This window comes from Echeneis naucrates, chromosome 20 (genome assembly GCF_900963305.1).
Source record: "Echeneis naucrates chromosome 20, fEcheNa1.1, whole genome shotgun sequence".
Classification (NCBI taxonomy): Eukaryota; Metazoa; Chordata; class Actinopteri; order Carangiformes; family Echeneidae; genus Echeneis; species Echeneis naucrates.
In genome coordinates, this window is record NC_042530.1 from 11,066,544 (window position 1) to 11,082,476 (window position 15,933).

Consider the following 15,933-nt stretch of genomic DNA (forward strand, 5'->3'; position numbering starts at 1 on the left):
CTGAAGTGTGAGAGTTCTTAGTACCTCTGCTTCTTTGAAAATATCCTTCATCATTTTACACTACAATCACTGTCATTTGAGCTTGATTCATCTCATCAGGAAAAACACTCTTTTTTGTGTGGAAAATAGCCACTGGAAGTACCCGAGGGCTCCAACCACAGAGTAGAATACAAACTTACCAGATTTAAACTGGCTATGAGACAAGTGGAACAATAATAACAAATGCAGTTTTACAGTACACATCCACATGTTACATAGGAAGTTTAAGTTCAGAAACTTTGTCATGAGCAAGTTTCAACTGAGAAAAAAAAAAAAAAGGAAACTATATTGTTAGTTGCTGCTAATCAATATCTAATCTGTAAAAAACAGTTTGACTTCGTATCACTCGTTCAAAAATTCTTGATTTGTAAACTGTACTCAGCTCACATTCAAGTTGAAACCTGAAAGCTATGACTCTCCACAGAACTTCATCTGAATTATGTTAGTTTTGAGTCATTGGGTGATTCCCAATACCCAGACTGCCGTCTGACTCATTGGGTTACAATGCAAACAAAAATCAATTTGAGAGCATCCAAAGCTGGTGATAAAAGTCACAATGAAAAGTGTAATCACATCATCCAGTTATGGCTCCTGGGAGGATCCTGCCCCCACAACCAACCCCTGGTCTTCTGGAACACACCTACTCACTTCCTCGAGGAAGACTTTGTGGGTATATGATGCTTTGTTCAGCATGGTATGGAACATGCACTGCTTTATGTTTCAATAAATGAATCCAATCAATCATTTGTCCTGCGTGGTTTCTGTGTGGTTTCAGGCTGCAGAAGGCTTAAAAGTCTGCTCACGTAGCCGCCAGAGGTAACATCGCAGAAAAAATCTAAACAGACAGTTTGTCTTTTTGTTAATTTTCGTCCTCTTCGCATTTACGTTCATTCATCTTCCACTGCTTATCTGTGCACAGGTTGCGGGGGTGCTGGAGCCGAACCCAGCTCCCATTGGGCAGGGCGGGGTACAGCAGGTGCTGCCCCGCCACATTTTCATTAGGTATCAATGGAAAGGTGTTGCTGAGGTTTACAAAGATAAACTAACAAACTTCAGCTTGTGAAAACAGGAGGCCAAGCACAGTTTTGTGAATACAGGAAAACTGCGAAACAGTCTGTCCCTAGAACTCATTTGTGTTCTACCATCAGCTCAACCTAACTCCAAGTAAAAAGCTACTCCTCAAACTTCTTTGGTTATTGATATCTTCAGCCTCAGAGTACACTACCTCAAGAGGAAAACTCACTCATTCTTCTCTGCCTCTCTCTTAATGTTCTCTCAGCCTCACTGTGGCGCGCGCACACACACACACACACACACACACGCGCTTTTTGAGGCCTTCAGGCACAGATTCTTTTGAGGACATCGGTAAAGGGACAAAAACTTGAAAGCAGCCAGGCTTCTAAGTCTCGTATGTCCAGCATAAATATTTACTGGCAAAATATATATTTTATTGCCTTTGCATCAATGATGTATATGTAAGGAGGTAGGGATGTAAAGATGGATGGATAGATTAGGAGACAAGAAAGGTTTACTGTTATTGTTTGAACACAGTGCAAAGCAGTTTGGCAGCTCAATCCAGGCAGCAAAATCAAATACAATAACTATTTTTTTATTTTTATTTTTATTTTTTTAAGAATAACAGGTAAAATAGCAGAGGGAGTATATTCAGCAGTATATTCAGTGGATATTCTTTAAGAGTTTCTCTGGGGCACATTAAAACCATTTACCTCACACACATTGCACTTCCTTCTTCACAATAAAAGCATCCAAAAAAAAAAAAAAAAAAAAAAAAACCCTAAAAGCAGCTGTCTGTGGAGAGCTTTTAGTGCAAAGCAGCCTTGGTAGGAAAAGTCTCAGTTTGTAATAGAAATAACTTAACACACCACTGGCTTGACAGAGCTGTGCCCTGCTGTGAGGCTACAGTTGAAACGCATCTCATCGGAGCGATACAGCTGAAGCAAACCAAATGTGGACTAATGTGAGCTGATGTGAGGAAACCCCACCACACTTTGGGCATTACCATTAACAGTATCATCTGCAGAAGTGGATACAAAATATCTTCAGTGGATTTGAGCTGGTGATGGTGAGATGGTGAGTTGAGCTAACCTGAATAAAAGCAAGATATCCTGTGCATGGACATTCCACATCTGGGACAGCAGACTATTCAACTCTGGGCTTAAAAACTATCAAATCGAATTACAATATTGAATGATTTATATGTAACATTACAAGCAATCACTTTCTGCAAGTCATCTCCATTGTGATCACCGCGTTTTGTACTAATTAAGTGTTATAAATTACAGTTGGCATTTTTTTGAAACCGGCTTACTTTAATCCTGTTAGATGGAAACCTTTTCTCCCCAGCACTGAGGGCGCTGTCACCACACACACTAAAACACAGAGGAATACAAACCTTAGAGATGGCAAGCAGTGAAATTAATCACACACATAAAAATGCTGCATATTAAAAGACACGTTAATAGTCTTTCAAGCATTTTGAGCGTGTGATCTATAAAACATCCCAGCACGCGGATGAATGCATACACACTTTTTTTTCCAGCTATTCCTGTCCAATTTGGAGCAAAGCAGATACAGCAGTCTCACATAAATGCATGCTTATAACTGCCTTGACTGACCCAACACACACACACGCTTTCCAAGAACAAGTCCATGCACCAAAGGCAAAAACGATGGCAAATCAAATGTTGCAGTCACACACACTTACAGATTGCATAATGAGCTCGGGGTGAAAAAAAAAAAAAAAAAAAAAAAAAATACGTTGCCCCTTAAGCACTGATCACACACGGCAAGAAAACTTACTGCTGCTTTGGTTTAAAAGGAAACAAACACAAATTAAAACTATTGTTGCCTCATCCCTTGCAGGAAACATGCCTCAGGTAGCAATGAGATCATCATATGCATCATATTTCCATGTTTTGTGAAAATATGATCAGACGTCTATAATAAATTGTGACGTACATAAATAAACCTGTCACACAATCCCACGGGGACCATTGGAGGTGCTTTTATGGCTCTTACTGTCAAAAACAAAGGGGAAACATGACATGTTTCAAACAGCCATCAGGTGTCCTATTATATAACATCTGGTCCAGGATCTTCCTTAATCTCATTTCTCATCCATCTCTTTGTGCCTCTCTCTCCTTTTTGCCCTCACACCTTGCTTTAAAAAAAAAAAAAAAAAAAAAAAAAAAAATCAATCTCTCCCTTTCTGTGCTTTCTCTGTGTTTCTTCCCGTCACACACACACTGTTTTTCCCTCACTGTCTGCCACTCTGGCATGGTTTCGTTGGTTCTTATCTATTCTCCCCACTATCTAGTGTTGAGGGAAGATAAGCATGCATTTGCATGTTTAATGAACCAAACACCCCCGTTTTCCCTCAGTGTGAGGACACACATACGGCTGTACGGACACACACATGCATGCATGCACACACACACTGCTGCTGCTGCTGCTGCTGTTGTTGTTGTTGGCCCTGCAGGCCTCCATCTCCTTGCAACTGACATGGAGTCACCAGCTGCTGACTCCTAAAGGAATAAACATGGCCTATCTCCACCTTCATGATTTCTAGCTGGAATCACAGGCAGTGGGCATTGCTGGGCCTAATTAAAGTTTCAAAAGAAAATAGAAATTATCTCACATATTGGCATGACAACTTAGTTTGCAAATTAAATTGGAAGATTATGGATACTTGACATGACCAATACTAATAATGAGCTAACAAAATCCTGGATAGGGTATAGCTCAAATGTAACAGGCTCTCTAGTGTGCAATAAACAGAAATATCCTCAGTGTCAGTCTCACAGACTAAAAATGTCCCATATCTATGTGCAAGACATGCAATACATGTCTCTAAGCCATAACTTAAACTCTAAATAAACATAACTCTAAAAATAGGTTTCTGAAGTGTCTAAAACCTTTATTGTGTATTCTACACTCTGCAATGATCATGTGGGATCCCCATGAGTCACAAAGATTTAATGCTGTATTGGAGTATATGTGAGAATGGCTATACATACCTAAATACTTGATTTATTACCTTAGTAATGTTTTTCCTAATGCGTTTATAGTCTTAATCACTAGTATGATCCTTCTTCAAAACATTATGCAATTTTTTTAAAACATGTTTCTACTCAAATGATATCAGAGGATGTGCATTAAGGTGTGGCGTCCTGCCAGAGAGAAGTTTAGGTCCACCCCTCACCCTACTTCAGCTCCACTGTGTCCTCCAAATGCATTTTGTTCTGATTTCAAAAATCCAAGATGGCAACAGTCACATTTCCCCACTCAGCAGCGGTTCACGAGTCAAAGGGGTTAAGTCATGGTGGGCTGCCACTCGCACAGTTTGATTATCTGCTTTAATTGAAATACAGTGAAACCTTTGTTGTATAGCAATTAGAGAAAGAGATTAGCAGAAACAGGCACCAGAGATAGAGGAATTCAATAAGCAAAGTTTTGGGAATTAAAAAATCTAAACTATATTTATTCATTTAAGACTTTCTGTCACAATCATTCTATGTGCATCTGTCAAACATATTGTCGCCCGGGGATAAATCGGACAGCTGTCTGCAAGATATGATTTGTCCAAAAAAAAAAAAAAAAAGAAAAAAAAAAAGAGGGGGGTTTATTTCAATATTAGCAAATTCAGACTCTTCCTTCACAATAAATGAGATAAGAGAAAAAAAAGCAGGTTCCGTGTTCACCATCAGGAAGAAGCACCACAGAAATTGGCCACATTGAGCCACCCATTAAAATGACAAACTTTAATGGGCAAAGTCTTGCATAAGCACTCTATTTGTTTTCATGCTGAAGCAGAGTGTTTCTCTGTGGAATGACAGAGCCAGAGCTCAGTCATCAACCGGACAAAAAGGATTTTTCTATACAACGGTCCACATTTCTGGGCGTGGCTTTAAATTGCTTTGACCTCTGACTGCACTGCTAAGTAAGGTGAGATAAAATTTCATTCTTCAATTAGCACATTGATAAAATAAAAGTTTTATAAACATTTTAAGTTTTATGCTTTTCACTGAAATTGAAGCAGTGAACCTGAATTGTATGCATGGTAAGGTTTGTCCCTTTACAGTGATTCGTGTGTTGTCGGACTGAAAAAAAAAAAAACACTCCCTGATGTGAAAAGCCAAGAAGTAATTTAAGGGGAAAGACAGACAGATGGGGGTGGGGGGTGGGTGAAACAACACAGAAGAGGTAGACAGAAAGATAGACAGTCGTGACAAGAGCCGTGTGAGAGATGTTGCCACCTGCCACCATTTTTCTCGTCTCCTCTTGGAAATGCATCATCAGTCATTAGGGGTTGCATGACTCCTGGTATCATCACTCACACACGCCCAAACACAAGGTGTATTTTAAGGTGTAATGCAGGAGCCCTATAATTTGAGTTCCCTCTATGCAGCATTTTGCTGAGCTTATAAAACCGCCTGCGGCTAATGGTGTGATGGATCCCTCTATTATCACTCAACACAGGAGACGAGAGTGGGGTGTAGTGAGATAAAGGAATGTAATTGGACAGTATTTTAGCAGTGGCAAAAACAAGACGGTGGTCAGGAGCAGAACGAGAGCACGTAAAAAGCTGTAAAATCCTATCTGCATGATGAAGTTTAAGAGCTGTCCGAGTGTGATTGTCTGTCTTATAAATTAAAGCAAACAAACATACCTGTAAAGCTGTTTCAGATTCATGTGATGAAACAAACAAGGGCAGAAAAGATTCATAAATATAGAAGAGAAGAAAAGACATACGAAGCAATACCATACGATACATTAGTCAAAGGTAGACTACGTTATAAAAAAATGACAGACATGAGACTTCCTCTAAAGGTGTTCGGCATTCCCCGTGTGCATCGGATCTATTAGTTGCTGTGATCAACTCTAAAGTGTGTGAAGACTAAGCCTATACCAAGGGCGTGAATGCCTGATGCTCGGGGCCGGACAAGTCTGTAGTCTGGTGAGCGCGTTTGCCCCTGAGAACAGTCTTGGCCATAGGCAGGAGGAAATGTGTTGCTTTGTGTGTTCGTTCACACAAACAGCACAAAGAGTGGAGCTGGTCCCCACTGGTGTGGAACTAAATGTCACAGTTTGATTAGAATAAATAGTCTTATACAGGCTTTGGGACCAGGCACCAACAAACAGCAGGGCAAGCATTTGTGTGTGGTGACTTATCGCCTCCCCTGTCCCCGAAACCTCTCCCACTGTCTCCCTCTGCTCTTGGACACTCAAGCTTTACCTTTCTCTGACCTACCCAAGGGGACTTCGGGCAGACGTGCAAGTACAAAAAACACAATCAGAAAGCTGTTACTGCCTCAAGGCCTTTACACCTCATACATTGTCCCTTTTCCTCCGTCTTACACATGCGCATTTACAGCAGGGCATGCAAACATCATTTCAAATGTGCGTGTGTGCCGCAAAACTTTATTAACCAGGGATTTGAGTTCCCTAGCACCCATTTCTCCCTGTGTTGTTATATCCCTGGCAATCACACAAACATAACATGCTCCTGTCCATTTTAAACCACTTGGTTTCCTTCTCTGTGACCCGTGACTCTTAGTTTCAAGCATATTGCAAGCATAAACCACCAACTCACAGGGGAAAAAAATAGTTTGAAGTGATCTGTCTGTTTACCAAATATACACAACCCCCATGCTTCATACTGGTAACACTGAAGTGACTGTGGAGTTTATTAGCACAGTGACAATACAGTAAGATTACTTCTGTAAAACATATGGATGAGGATAGAGAGACAGACATGAAAAGCAAGAGAAATATGAGTGGGGGATAAAAAAAAAAAAAACAATGAGAAGGAGCAAAACGATGAAGAGAAAGAGAACAGAAAAGGAAAATGAAAGATAATAAATCAACGAACCTATTCTCCGGCTGCCACAGGGTAATGAAAGCTATTTATTAGCTATCTCTCGCTTTCGCTGTCTCCCCCCCCCCCCGCCCCTCCCATCTGCACCCTTGTCTCCCTTTCCCCTCACTCCTGCATTGCTTTCCTCACACCTACACCAGTGCAACTCCCATCTCTCACAACTAAATGCTTAATTCCATTACGAACAACAAAAACAGCCACTTCAAGACCACATTCGGTTCAGTCAACTTCCAGTTTCATCTGCATACCAACTGCCTACCTTTGCTTGGATTCCTGTCATCTGATTTGACCTCTGCTTTAAAATATTTGGCTACTTACAGCAGACTTCCACATGCTATGAACCTTTCAACTAATAAAACGGTTTTACAACACATTAGCTCTCTTTCTCACTCTCCATTATTTGCTATGAAGTATAAATGATTGCAATAATGTCCACAATTCATCATTTAGAATATCTTAACAACATTAATACTTTCGCCTTAATACCTTCGCCATTAGACATCAAGCCTCTACTTTGTTCTTTGTAGTCAGTGGATTATGATGACTGCATAATTAATTTTAGCTAGTGAATCCATGAGTTTGCCAGACATCTCATGTGCAGCGCTGATAATCTCCTGCCCTGAGTCATGATTATCTTAGCAGCTACCTAATTCTATTTATTTTCCAAACAAGTTCGTGCACATAAAGTTTCCTAAAATACTCAACAAGGTCATTGCAAGGCGGACAATGGCCAGGGGGACCTAATGATCTGAATCTGTCCATAAACTATCATTTATCTGCCTTATATCTCAGTGGGCTGCAGAAGCAGTCTGGCAAGATTTAAGTTCAGGGGCACCTCAGTAAATCGCTCGGTACCATTAAGGGCTTGATCCTGTGCACAGAAGCCCAGGTTCAAAGCCATCCCAGGCTAGGCTGCAAGTCTTCAAGCCTGCTTCTGCTCTCTCCCCGTCTCTCCCGCCATTAACTTTCCTCTGTCACTGTGAAAAATTGCCCCAACAAATAACTTCTGTGCCAGTATGTGAAACAGAGACGCATTTGGTTTTTATGAACAGTTTACTTCAATATATATTAAATTATCTTAGATTTCTTTAAAATTATGTTAATCTGCATACAAGTAGATTATTGTGCTATGTTATTACCCATTTAGTATCATTTGCTGTTAAAATAGAGAATTTTGTTGTATTAGTGTTTGTTCATCTCTGTCTGTCTCTGTGTGTTGGTCCTGCGATGGACCGGCGGCCTGTCCAGGGTTGTATTCCTGTCTCGCCCAATGTGAGCTGCACCCCCTGCAACCCGGAAATGGATAAGCAGCAGAAGATGAATGAATGAATGAAATCCTTCGACCATAAATTCAGCAGTTTACCACTTTAAAGGAGCACTGAAAGCTTAAACTGCACAGCCAGTCAGGCAGAAAAGACAGCAAGAGCAAACCTTTCCCACTGGTTGCCACTTACCACGATGATGCTAGAAAAATGATAAATTAGTCTCGGCATGGTGTTTGGAGTAAACATGTTTGCACGAGGGTGTGTGTTTGTGCCCGTGTGTGTTTCCTCCTTGTAACGTGTTGTGTGGCATGCCAGCAGTTCACAGTGTGAACAGATGTTAGCCAGTAATGCCCTGGGTTTCTGCACCACAGTCAAGTATTTTTTTAGGGTCCTCAGCTCTGAGAAGTCGTCCATGGAGATGCCTGAATTGCTTTATCGAGCAGAACTCAACTAAGGACATGCAGGCACACAGCGGCTACCCACAGCATACCCCGATAGCAAACACAAACGTAGTGCTCATTCTGACCATGTGCAATACATATCCACAAACCAAGAGGGGGAACAAGATCACGTACATTTGGAATAATGAACACAGACACACACACAAAACTACAGGGTAGCAGGTGGCATGTGCGCTTGAGTTCACTTCCACTCTGACAGGCTTCTAACAGAGTAATAGACCCACTGCTGCATTAACATGCTGGCCTGCGCTTTGAGCCCACAGGAAACCCTGTCTGTGAGAATATGAATTGTCATGTAAGGAGAAATACAACCATTAAAGGATAATGTTAGTTGTTTTTTTTTATATGAAATGTCAAAATAGAGCATGCGATATACATTGTCATTCCAATCCAAGTATGGCATCTGCTTTTCTACATTTTGATTACTACACCTATTCACTCAGAGCCAGCCACTGCACTCTATATTTAGCTGCTGCCTGTCACCGAGACCCTGATGAAGGAGAGGAAAATGAGTGGTGATGTTGGAGACCATGGGAAAGGTTAGTCCTGTCTCTTTGAATAGCATCAGACCGTCTCTGATCATTCACAGTTATATTGCACTATCTATACTTAGACCTTGATTTAAAAAAAAAAGGAAAAAATAGACTGCACCAAATATGTTAATCATAAAGTATTAAAAAGTAAAAAAATATGCATAAACAAATGCACATCACACCTTTCAGTTAGCATTGGCAAATTAGAACGCACAGAGGAATGGATGTGGACTTGGTGCCACAAAGTGAGCTGTCAGCAGATAAATATTAGCTAAGACAATCCTCTCTAGCTGATGTGATAATCATAAGATGATGTAACAGACAGCAGAGACACTATTGGCAGCATAGGCACAAGCAGATACTTGCACCAGCGTGCTGCAGGGTAGCACATGAAGACTTGAAAGTTACAGGCTATGTGTTTGGTTTAAGTGGAAGATCAAGATCTTCTTTGGGTCAAAGATCTATGAAAAGACAAAACTTCTGTGAGTGAATATTTAAGTAGTTGTAGGCTAATCAAGATGGATGAGTCTTGGTTTGTTCCTTTCTTAGCTGCCTTAGCTGTGTTTGCTTAATTAATTTATGAATAATATATTCAGACCTATGTCATTTTGTGTAAGCATGTCAGTGTTTCATGGTGGGATTTGCACAGGGATTATTGAAAACATAAACATACTGCAGTAAACACATCTGCCCGAGGGAGCCGGAGGGCTGCTGAATTTTTATGAACTTGACTCTTCGACATGGTTTGAACACCGAAACATACATGCATGCAAATGTAGGCATGCAAACACGTACACACAGAAAAAAAAAAAATCTCAAACTGCTACACTGTAAATATCTCATCACCACTGGATTTTAATGAAAGGGGAGGCAAAGTCTGAGTATTATCATGTGCAATTAGTAGGCTGGTTTTCACCCCATCTACATTTAAAACTTTTCCATCTCTAGGCTCAGAAATCTGGATAAAGCCTTTATATGCCAAAGTAGCTCAGTTTCTAAGAATTCCAGGAAGTATGCCCACGTTTTTCAAAATCTGGATATGGTCATATCTATCAAACACTGGGATAAGCTGTTTTTTCGGCACAAAACATAACCAGGATTCTCCCAAAACCATTACAATATCTTTGTGCATGTAAATACACTAGCAGAGAAAAAGTGAGGAAACAGTCATTTTGGATGATAAGTTCAAGGTTTGAGCTGTTAACATAAAATGCTAAATTTGCATGCTTGTCACAAGACATCCTTCCTTCATCTTTACTCCCTCTTTCTGTTGAGAGCTCTCTTTCCCTCCTCTGAAAATGCTTTTCGCAGCAGAAAGGTCAGACTTAATAATTGGAGAACATATTGAAGTATTCTGAAGGGTTTCACGGTTATGGCTAATATCCCTAATTAATACTGTAATATGAGGAGAGGGGCTACAGGAAGTGCGACACTACAGCTTGATCTCATTTTGAGTTGCAAAACAAAGGACAATTTGTGACCATGTGCACTGTATGTGCGGGTGGAGGTGTGCATTACCCTCAGCAACACTGCCAATGTCAGTGCTGCTGAATTTGTGATATCAAACACTCCGCAAATGTCATGGCCTATTAGTGTTCAGTCTATCAGCTCAGTATTTGAGAGTGAGCTCACTTCTGCATTTGTGAAGTGTGTCATTCTCCTCTTAACATTAACAATTGTCATTCATCTGTTTGTATAGAATGTGGTAAAGTTTCCACAAGCTTGGCAATGTTTTAAAACCATGTGTGTGTATATTTATCTGGGTGTGCGTTTTTGTCTGCAGCTTCAGTGTTGTCCCAATCCATCCTGCTGATAAATGTACTCCAGAGCAGGGGAAACATTGTTCTTTTCCACTAACATCACTCCACAGATCTGAGGAGAAAACACCCTGGGTGCATTTGTGTGCATGTGTGCGGAGTTAACGTGTATAATGGTGCAGTCAGTCTTAGTGTCATCAAGAACACAGAACCTCTTCCATCATGCTCTAAATGTACACACGTTTTAAAAAAAAAAAAAAAAAAAAAAAAAAAAAACATCACAGAGGGAGAGAGAGAGAGAGAAAGAGTTTGGATGTTACCTGATGCTGCTCATGCTTCCTGCTTCTGATCCCAATTTGCATCTCTCAAGCTGGGTGGCAACAATCTGACGCTCAGCCTCAAGTTCCCTGGTCAGGCGTTCAAACTGAAGCTCCTGGGAGACCGAGTTTAAAAAAAAAAAAAAAAAAAGTGTTAAAGGAGTTTTTCTTTAACATTTGACTGATCATTAGTGAGAGGACAACGGGGATATTAAACATTATATTCTTTTTAAACATTAGATATTAGCCTTTTAAAACCACTCAGCAGCATCGAACCAGTCTTTATTTTTTGTGAATAATAAGCTGGACTGAAGACTACTTGTGGGGGAAGTGAAACATCATCAGCTACAGGTCAGGGAAACAGCTTAGAGCTGAAAGACAGCTGCGCGACAGTCAAATAAACTGTCATCAATAAAACGAATGTGATTGACAGGTCGAGAAGGCGTCAGACAGGGTGAGACTGGTTGAAAGCGTTCAAGCCCTTTAATCCCATCCACCGTGTCAGGGCAGGAGTTCAATCACTCCTCAAACTGGGTCACAGACTGTAACTCTGTCTAACAAAAGATGTTTATGAAATTCTTTTCTTATTTTCAGATAGGTTTTCCTGTTGGATTCAACAAAGATTTCTTTATATTTTAAAGTTGTTCATGTTTTGTTTGGTTTTTTTTTTTTTTTTAATAGAAAAAGACATAATGAGCCCGTCAACAATAATAATAAAAGATATTAGCCACACAAACTGTCCCATTATGCCTGATTGTGGTCTCGACAGCTTCCTCATATGAGTTTGGATCTGAGGCCACAACAGGTTACATATTCTGTCTGATGTTTCACATGTGAGCCCACCACAAACAGGGGCTGAGGGGCTGGATTACTGTTGGACCAACTACTTCTCATTAAATTGGGACTTTTTAAATCGGTGAAATCTGCCTGAGACAATATAAAACTCATGGGGATGATGTTTTATCTATTTCGCAATATCAATGGTTTCCGGGTGGCTTCTGTCATTTTTAGTTTCTTCAGTGGTCAAAAAGAGTGAAGAAAACTTACATCGATACATTGAGCACCATCATGCTTTGTGCCCGTTTTGCTACACAGATCTGATGTCAGGGAAACCTGGTTTGGAGCCACGTTCGTTCTGATCTAACAGCTGAGGATGTGACTCCTAATGAAGGGCGGAGGTAAAAAAGTATGGGGACGCCCCTTACACGGCATCGGAAACCGGAAGTGGCCATCACCATGACAACTGATGGACGCCCTGCTGTGATGGCTTTTGCCGTCATAGACAAGTACAAATCCTCCTAACATATCATGTGGCCCTGATATCCTTAAAAGCAACATTGCATGTAACAGCTGTTACCATTAACCTTATGGAGCAATAGGAAGAAGAAGCAGGAGACCACACACGCACACACACCGGGTTTGGAGAACATGTGTGTGTATCTTCTAAAAGTGCAGATCCTGAGAAAGAGCTCCAAAAAGCTGCTTGAATGTACTGAAAATCAATAAATCAACAATAGCTCAGATCACTCTGCAATGCAAATCCAATTCCATTGTTTACCCTGCAAGGAAACATGACCATGGGTGTGAAAACTTTTCAGAGTTGTAAATTCCCTCTTATTGTGTTACGAACTGCTGTACAGTTATGTGATAAGCACTAAAACTCACGGGAATATTATTATTCAAATTGGTTTTAATAAAAATGTAGATTTTTTTTTTCCCCCCAAACCTGGACTGCTATCAGTCCACACACAGTCTTTTGTGTTTGGCTATAGTCTGGCAAGTTGCATGTTCACAGTTAAAGCCATGCCAACACTTGCTGTGCTGGCATGGCTTTAACTGTGAGCTGCTTCCTTTAAGGCTGCATAGATGGCAACTCTGGGGGAGGTGTGAGTATGAGCCTGTCGCTCTCTCTACCCCTGAATGCACCCTTCTGAACCCAGCCCTGTTTGTGTGCGTACGTGTGTGTGCTGATGCATTAGCAACTTAAGTGGATTACTGACAGTTATAATGAACCAGAGAGATGAGATTTCAAACCAGAAGTCAGCATGCATAAGTATGTGCATGTATGTGTATGTGTTACCGCATGGGAGCAAATCAATAGTGGAGTGAATTCCATCCCTCAGAAGGTATTGTGTAGCGAGTGCATGCGTATGAGGGTCCAAGAAAGAGTGCGCAAGCGAGATGTAAAGAGAGTATGCTGGTTTGATTGGTTTTCTCAAAGCCATTTGAAGCTCTGAATGAGCTGATCCCCAGTCTATCTCAAGTCTCCAACCTCAATCCCCTCTCGTCCCCAAACACAACAGAGCACAATGCAATTCATCTCCTCTTATTCACACACGCCAACAGCTACCATTTACTCCTAACAATGCACACTCATTCCCTCTCTCCCAAATATACATTTATGTGCTCTCTCTCTTTAACAACAACACATACACCAGTAAATAAGCACTTTAAGTGCCCAAAGTAACTCCCCAACAAATACATATGTAGTGCTAATAGAACTGATGTCACTTGGGGAAATCCCTTTATCTGTGATGCATCACCACATATTGTTTGGTACACTCATATGGTGTAAGTTCACATAGATATTGTTAATAAGAAATAACTCATACCATTAGCTTCCGGAATGATTATGCATTGATCTATCTATCTTTTAATCTTGTGTTCATTCACTCTCCTTGCTTCCCTTCATTCGTTGCTCCAGAATCCTTTTGGGATTTTTCATTTCTGTGTGTACATGTGCACAGCAAACTACGCTAGTTCGGACACCTTCATGGTTTGCAAAGTCAGGTGAGGCTCAGAAAATTTGTACGGGGTCCATTAAACCCCCTGGACGTGTAATTTTAAATTACAGCTTTGCTTTACAGAGAGCTGCCTCATTTACAAAAGCCTGCTCAGTTCGCACTGCAGACTCCTTGTTCACCTTGTTTTTGTTATGGCTGCAACTGTTTTAAATCCTCAAGGTGTAAAAATGCAAATCCCTGCACCCATTATGCTAATTGATGATGTATAATGCCTCACCAGTAAAGTCCCTTAAATGCCTTCTAAGGTATGGTAAATGCCTAAATGCCAAAACAGATGGAAAACCTGTTAGCTCAGGTCTACATCAGGGTGAAATTTGTTAAATTATGCATAAACCTTTGTCACACCTTTCCTTCATTCAATCCCATTCCCTTAGGAGGAGCTACGGTGTTGGTGCCTAACAATAAATTATGTCTCTATAGATTACCTGCTACTGACAAAGGCTTTTATACAAGTGTGTTCACAAAGTGGCCAAGGGTTAGTATTAGCATTTCTACCAGACATGAGTTTAACTAACAGTTAAACACCTCTGTGTGTTTATATCCTCTGCAACTACAAGGCCCTAAAAGCTTGCAAGCAAGTCTAGTCAGTTGGTAACACATACATTACCAACAACACCAACAGAAGTCCACTCAAGGTGCTTTTCATAGACGGCAATCTACACCAAGACAAAACAAATCCCACCGTGAGGGAACACTTCGCATTAGTGGCAAGGCAAAGCTTCCTTCTCAAGCCCAACCAGACTCCATTAAACAGCATTTGCCTTGAGTGGTTGGATTCAAACAGAGAAAGAGAAAGGAAGAAGAGAAGCACCGTTGTCAGACCTGACACTTTCCTATGTGTCCATCCTTTTCTCACACTGCTGGACTGTGAGCAGCAGTAAATTCAGATAGATAGGGTTGCTGGAACAGCAAAAGAACAGTTGGCTAAATTTTGTAAGATCATAATGGAGAAGTGAAACAAATGTTAGCAATTTATAGTCAGAACATCTCCCATAGAAGCTGGTGCTTATTATTGTCAAATTAATTTTTAGCACAGAAAATTCAAATTAGAACCTAAAAATGGAAAGTTAGTGGCTTGTACAGTGGCAATGCAAGAAAATACTTCCTCAACAAAGTAATTAAGGTGGGGTGTTTTTTTTTTTTTTTTGCTTTCACATAATCTCAATGAATATAAAAAGAAGCTGAGGTGTCAAAATGAAGGGGAAGACTAAGAAGAGAAAAATAGAAATATAAAAGCGATGGTTAAACTACACAGAGGCTAAAAACATTATTTGGGCAAGAAATCTTGAAGTTTATTCACAGAGATTTAAACTTCAACACAAGCATTATCTTTTTCCCCCCCTGCGGAATGCAACCAAGCTGTCTCTGCACGGCTACAATCACTACATAAACTTCCCAGTCCAATCTCTCCTACATCAGTCAGTCAAAGGATAGGAGGGATGAAAGCAGCTATTCTCATCATTTTCCTAGTTTCAGAGTAATTAAAAATAATCAGTCTTGTATGCAGGGTTACCTTGATGCGTGCATGGACCACAGTCCAGCAGATCCAAAAAGTGATGAGTTGGGAGTTTCGGATGGCGCTCTTTGTGCTTCGCTTGCGTTTCTATCAAAATGCACAAAGTGTATGACTCCACTATGTAGTGCATGTGCCGTGGTGCGCGCATGTCTACTGGCTGCCTCTCAGGAAGGAGCAGGAGACAAAAAGCAGCAGCCGCATTCAGCCACAAAGGTCTCTATGGCAACTGTAGAACTCCATCCACCCCTCAGGATTATAAATTAGGTCCTGACTCCTCCCACACACACTCCCTGCCCTTTTCACATACCTGCAGCGCTTTCACAGAGGTGAATGCGTATGTACT

The 15,933-nt window shown here is 40.7% G+C and overlaps 1 protein-coding gene across 1 annotated transcript in view; it reads right to left on the reverse strand.

The window, feature by feature from the left end:
• ctnnd2a (catenin (cadherin-associated protein), delta 2a) overlaps nucleotides 1-15,933 on the reverse strand; it is a 228,178-nt gene that overhangs the window by 137,942 nt on the left and 74,303 nt on the right. The window contains exon 3 of the mRNA XM_029528938.1: nucleotides 11,274-11,386. Coding sequence (XP_029384798.1) covers nucleotides 11,274-11,386 — 113 coding nt within the window. The remainder of the gene's footprint in view (nucleotides 1-11,273; nucleotides 11,387-15,933) is intronic.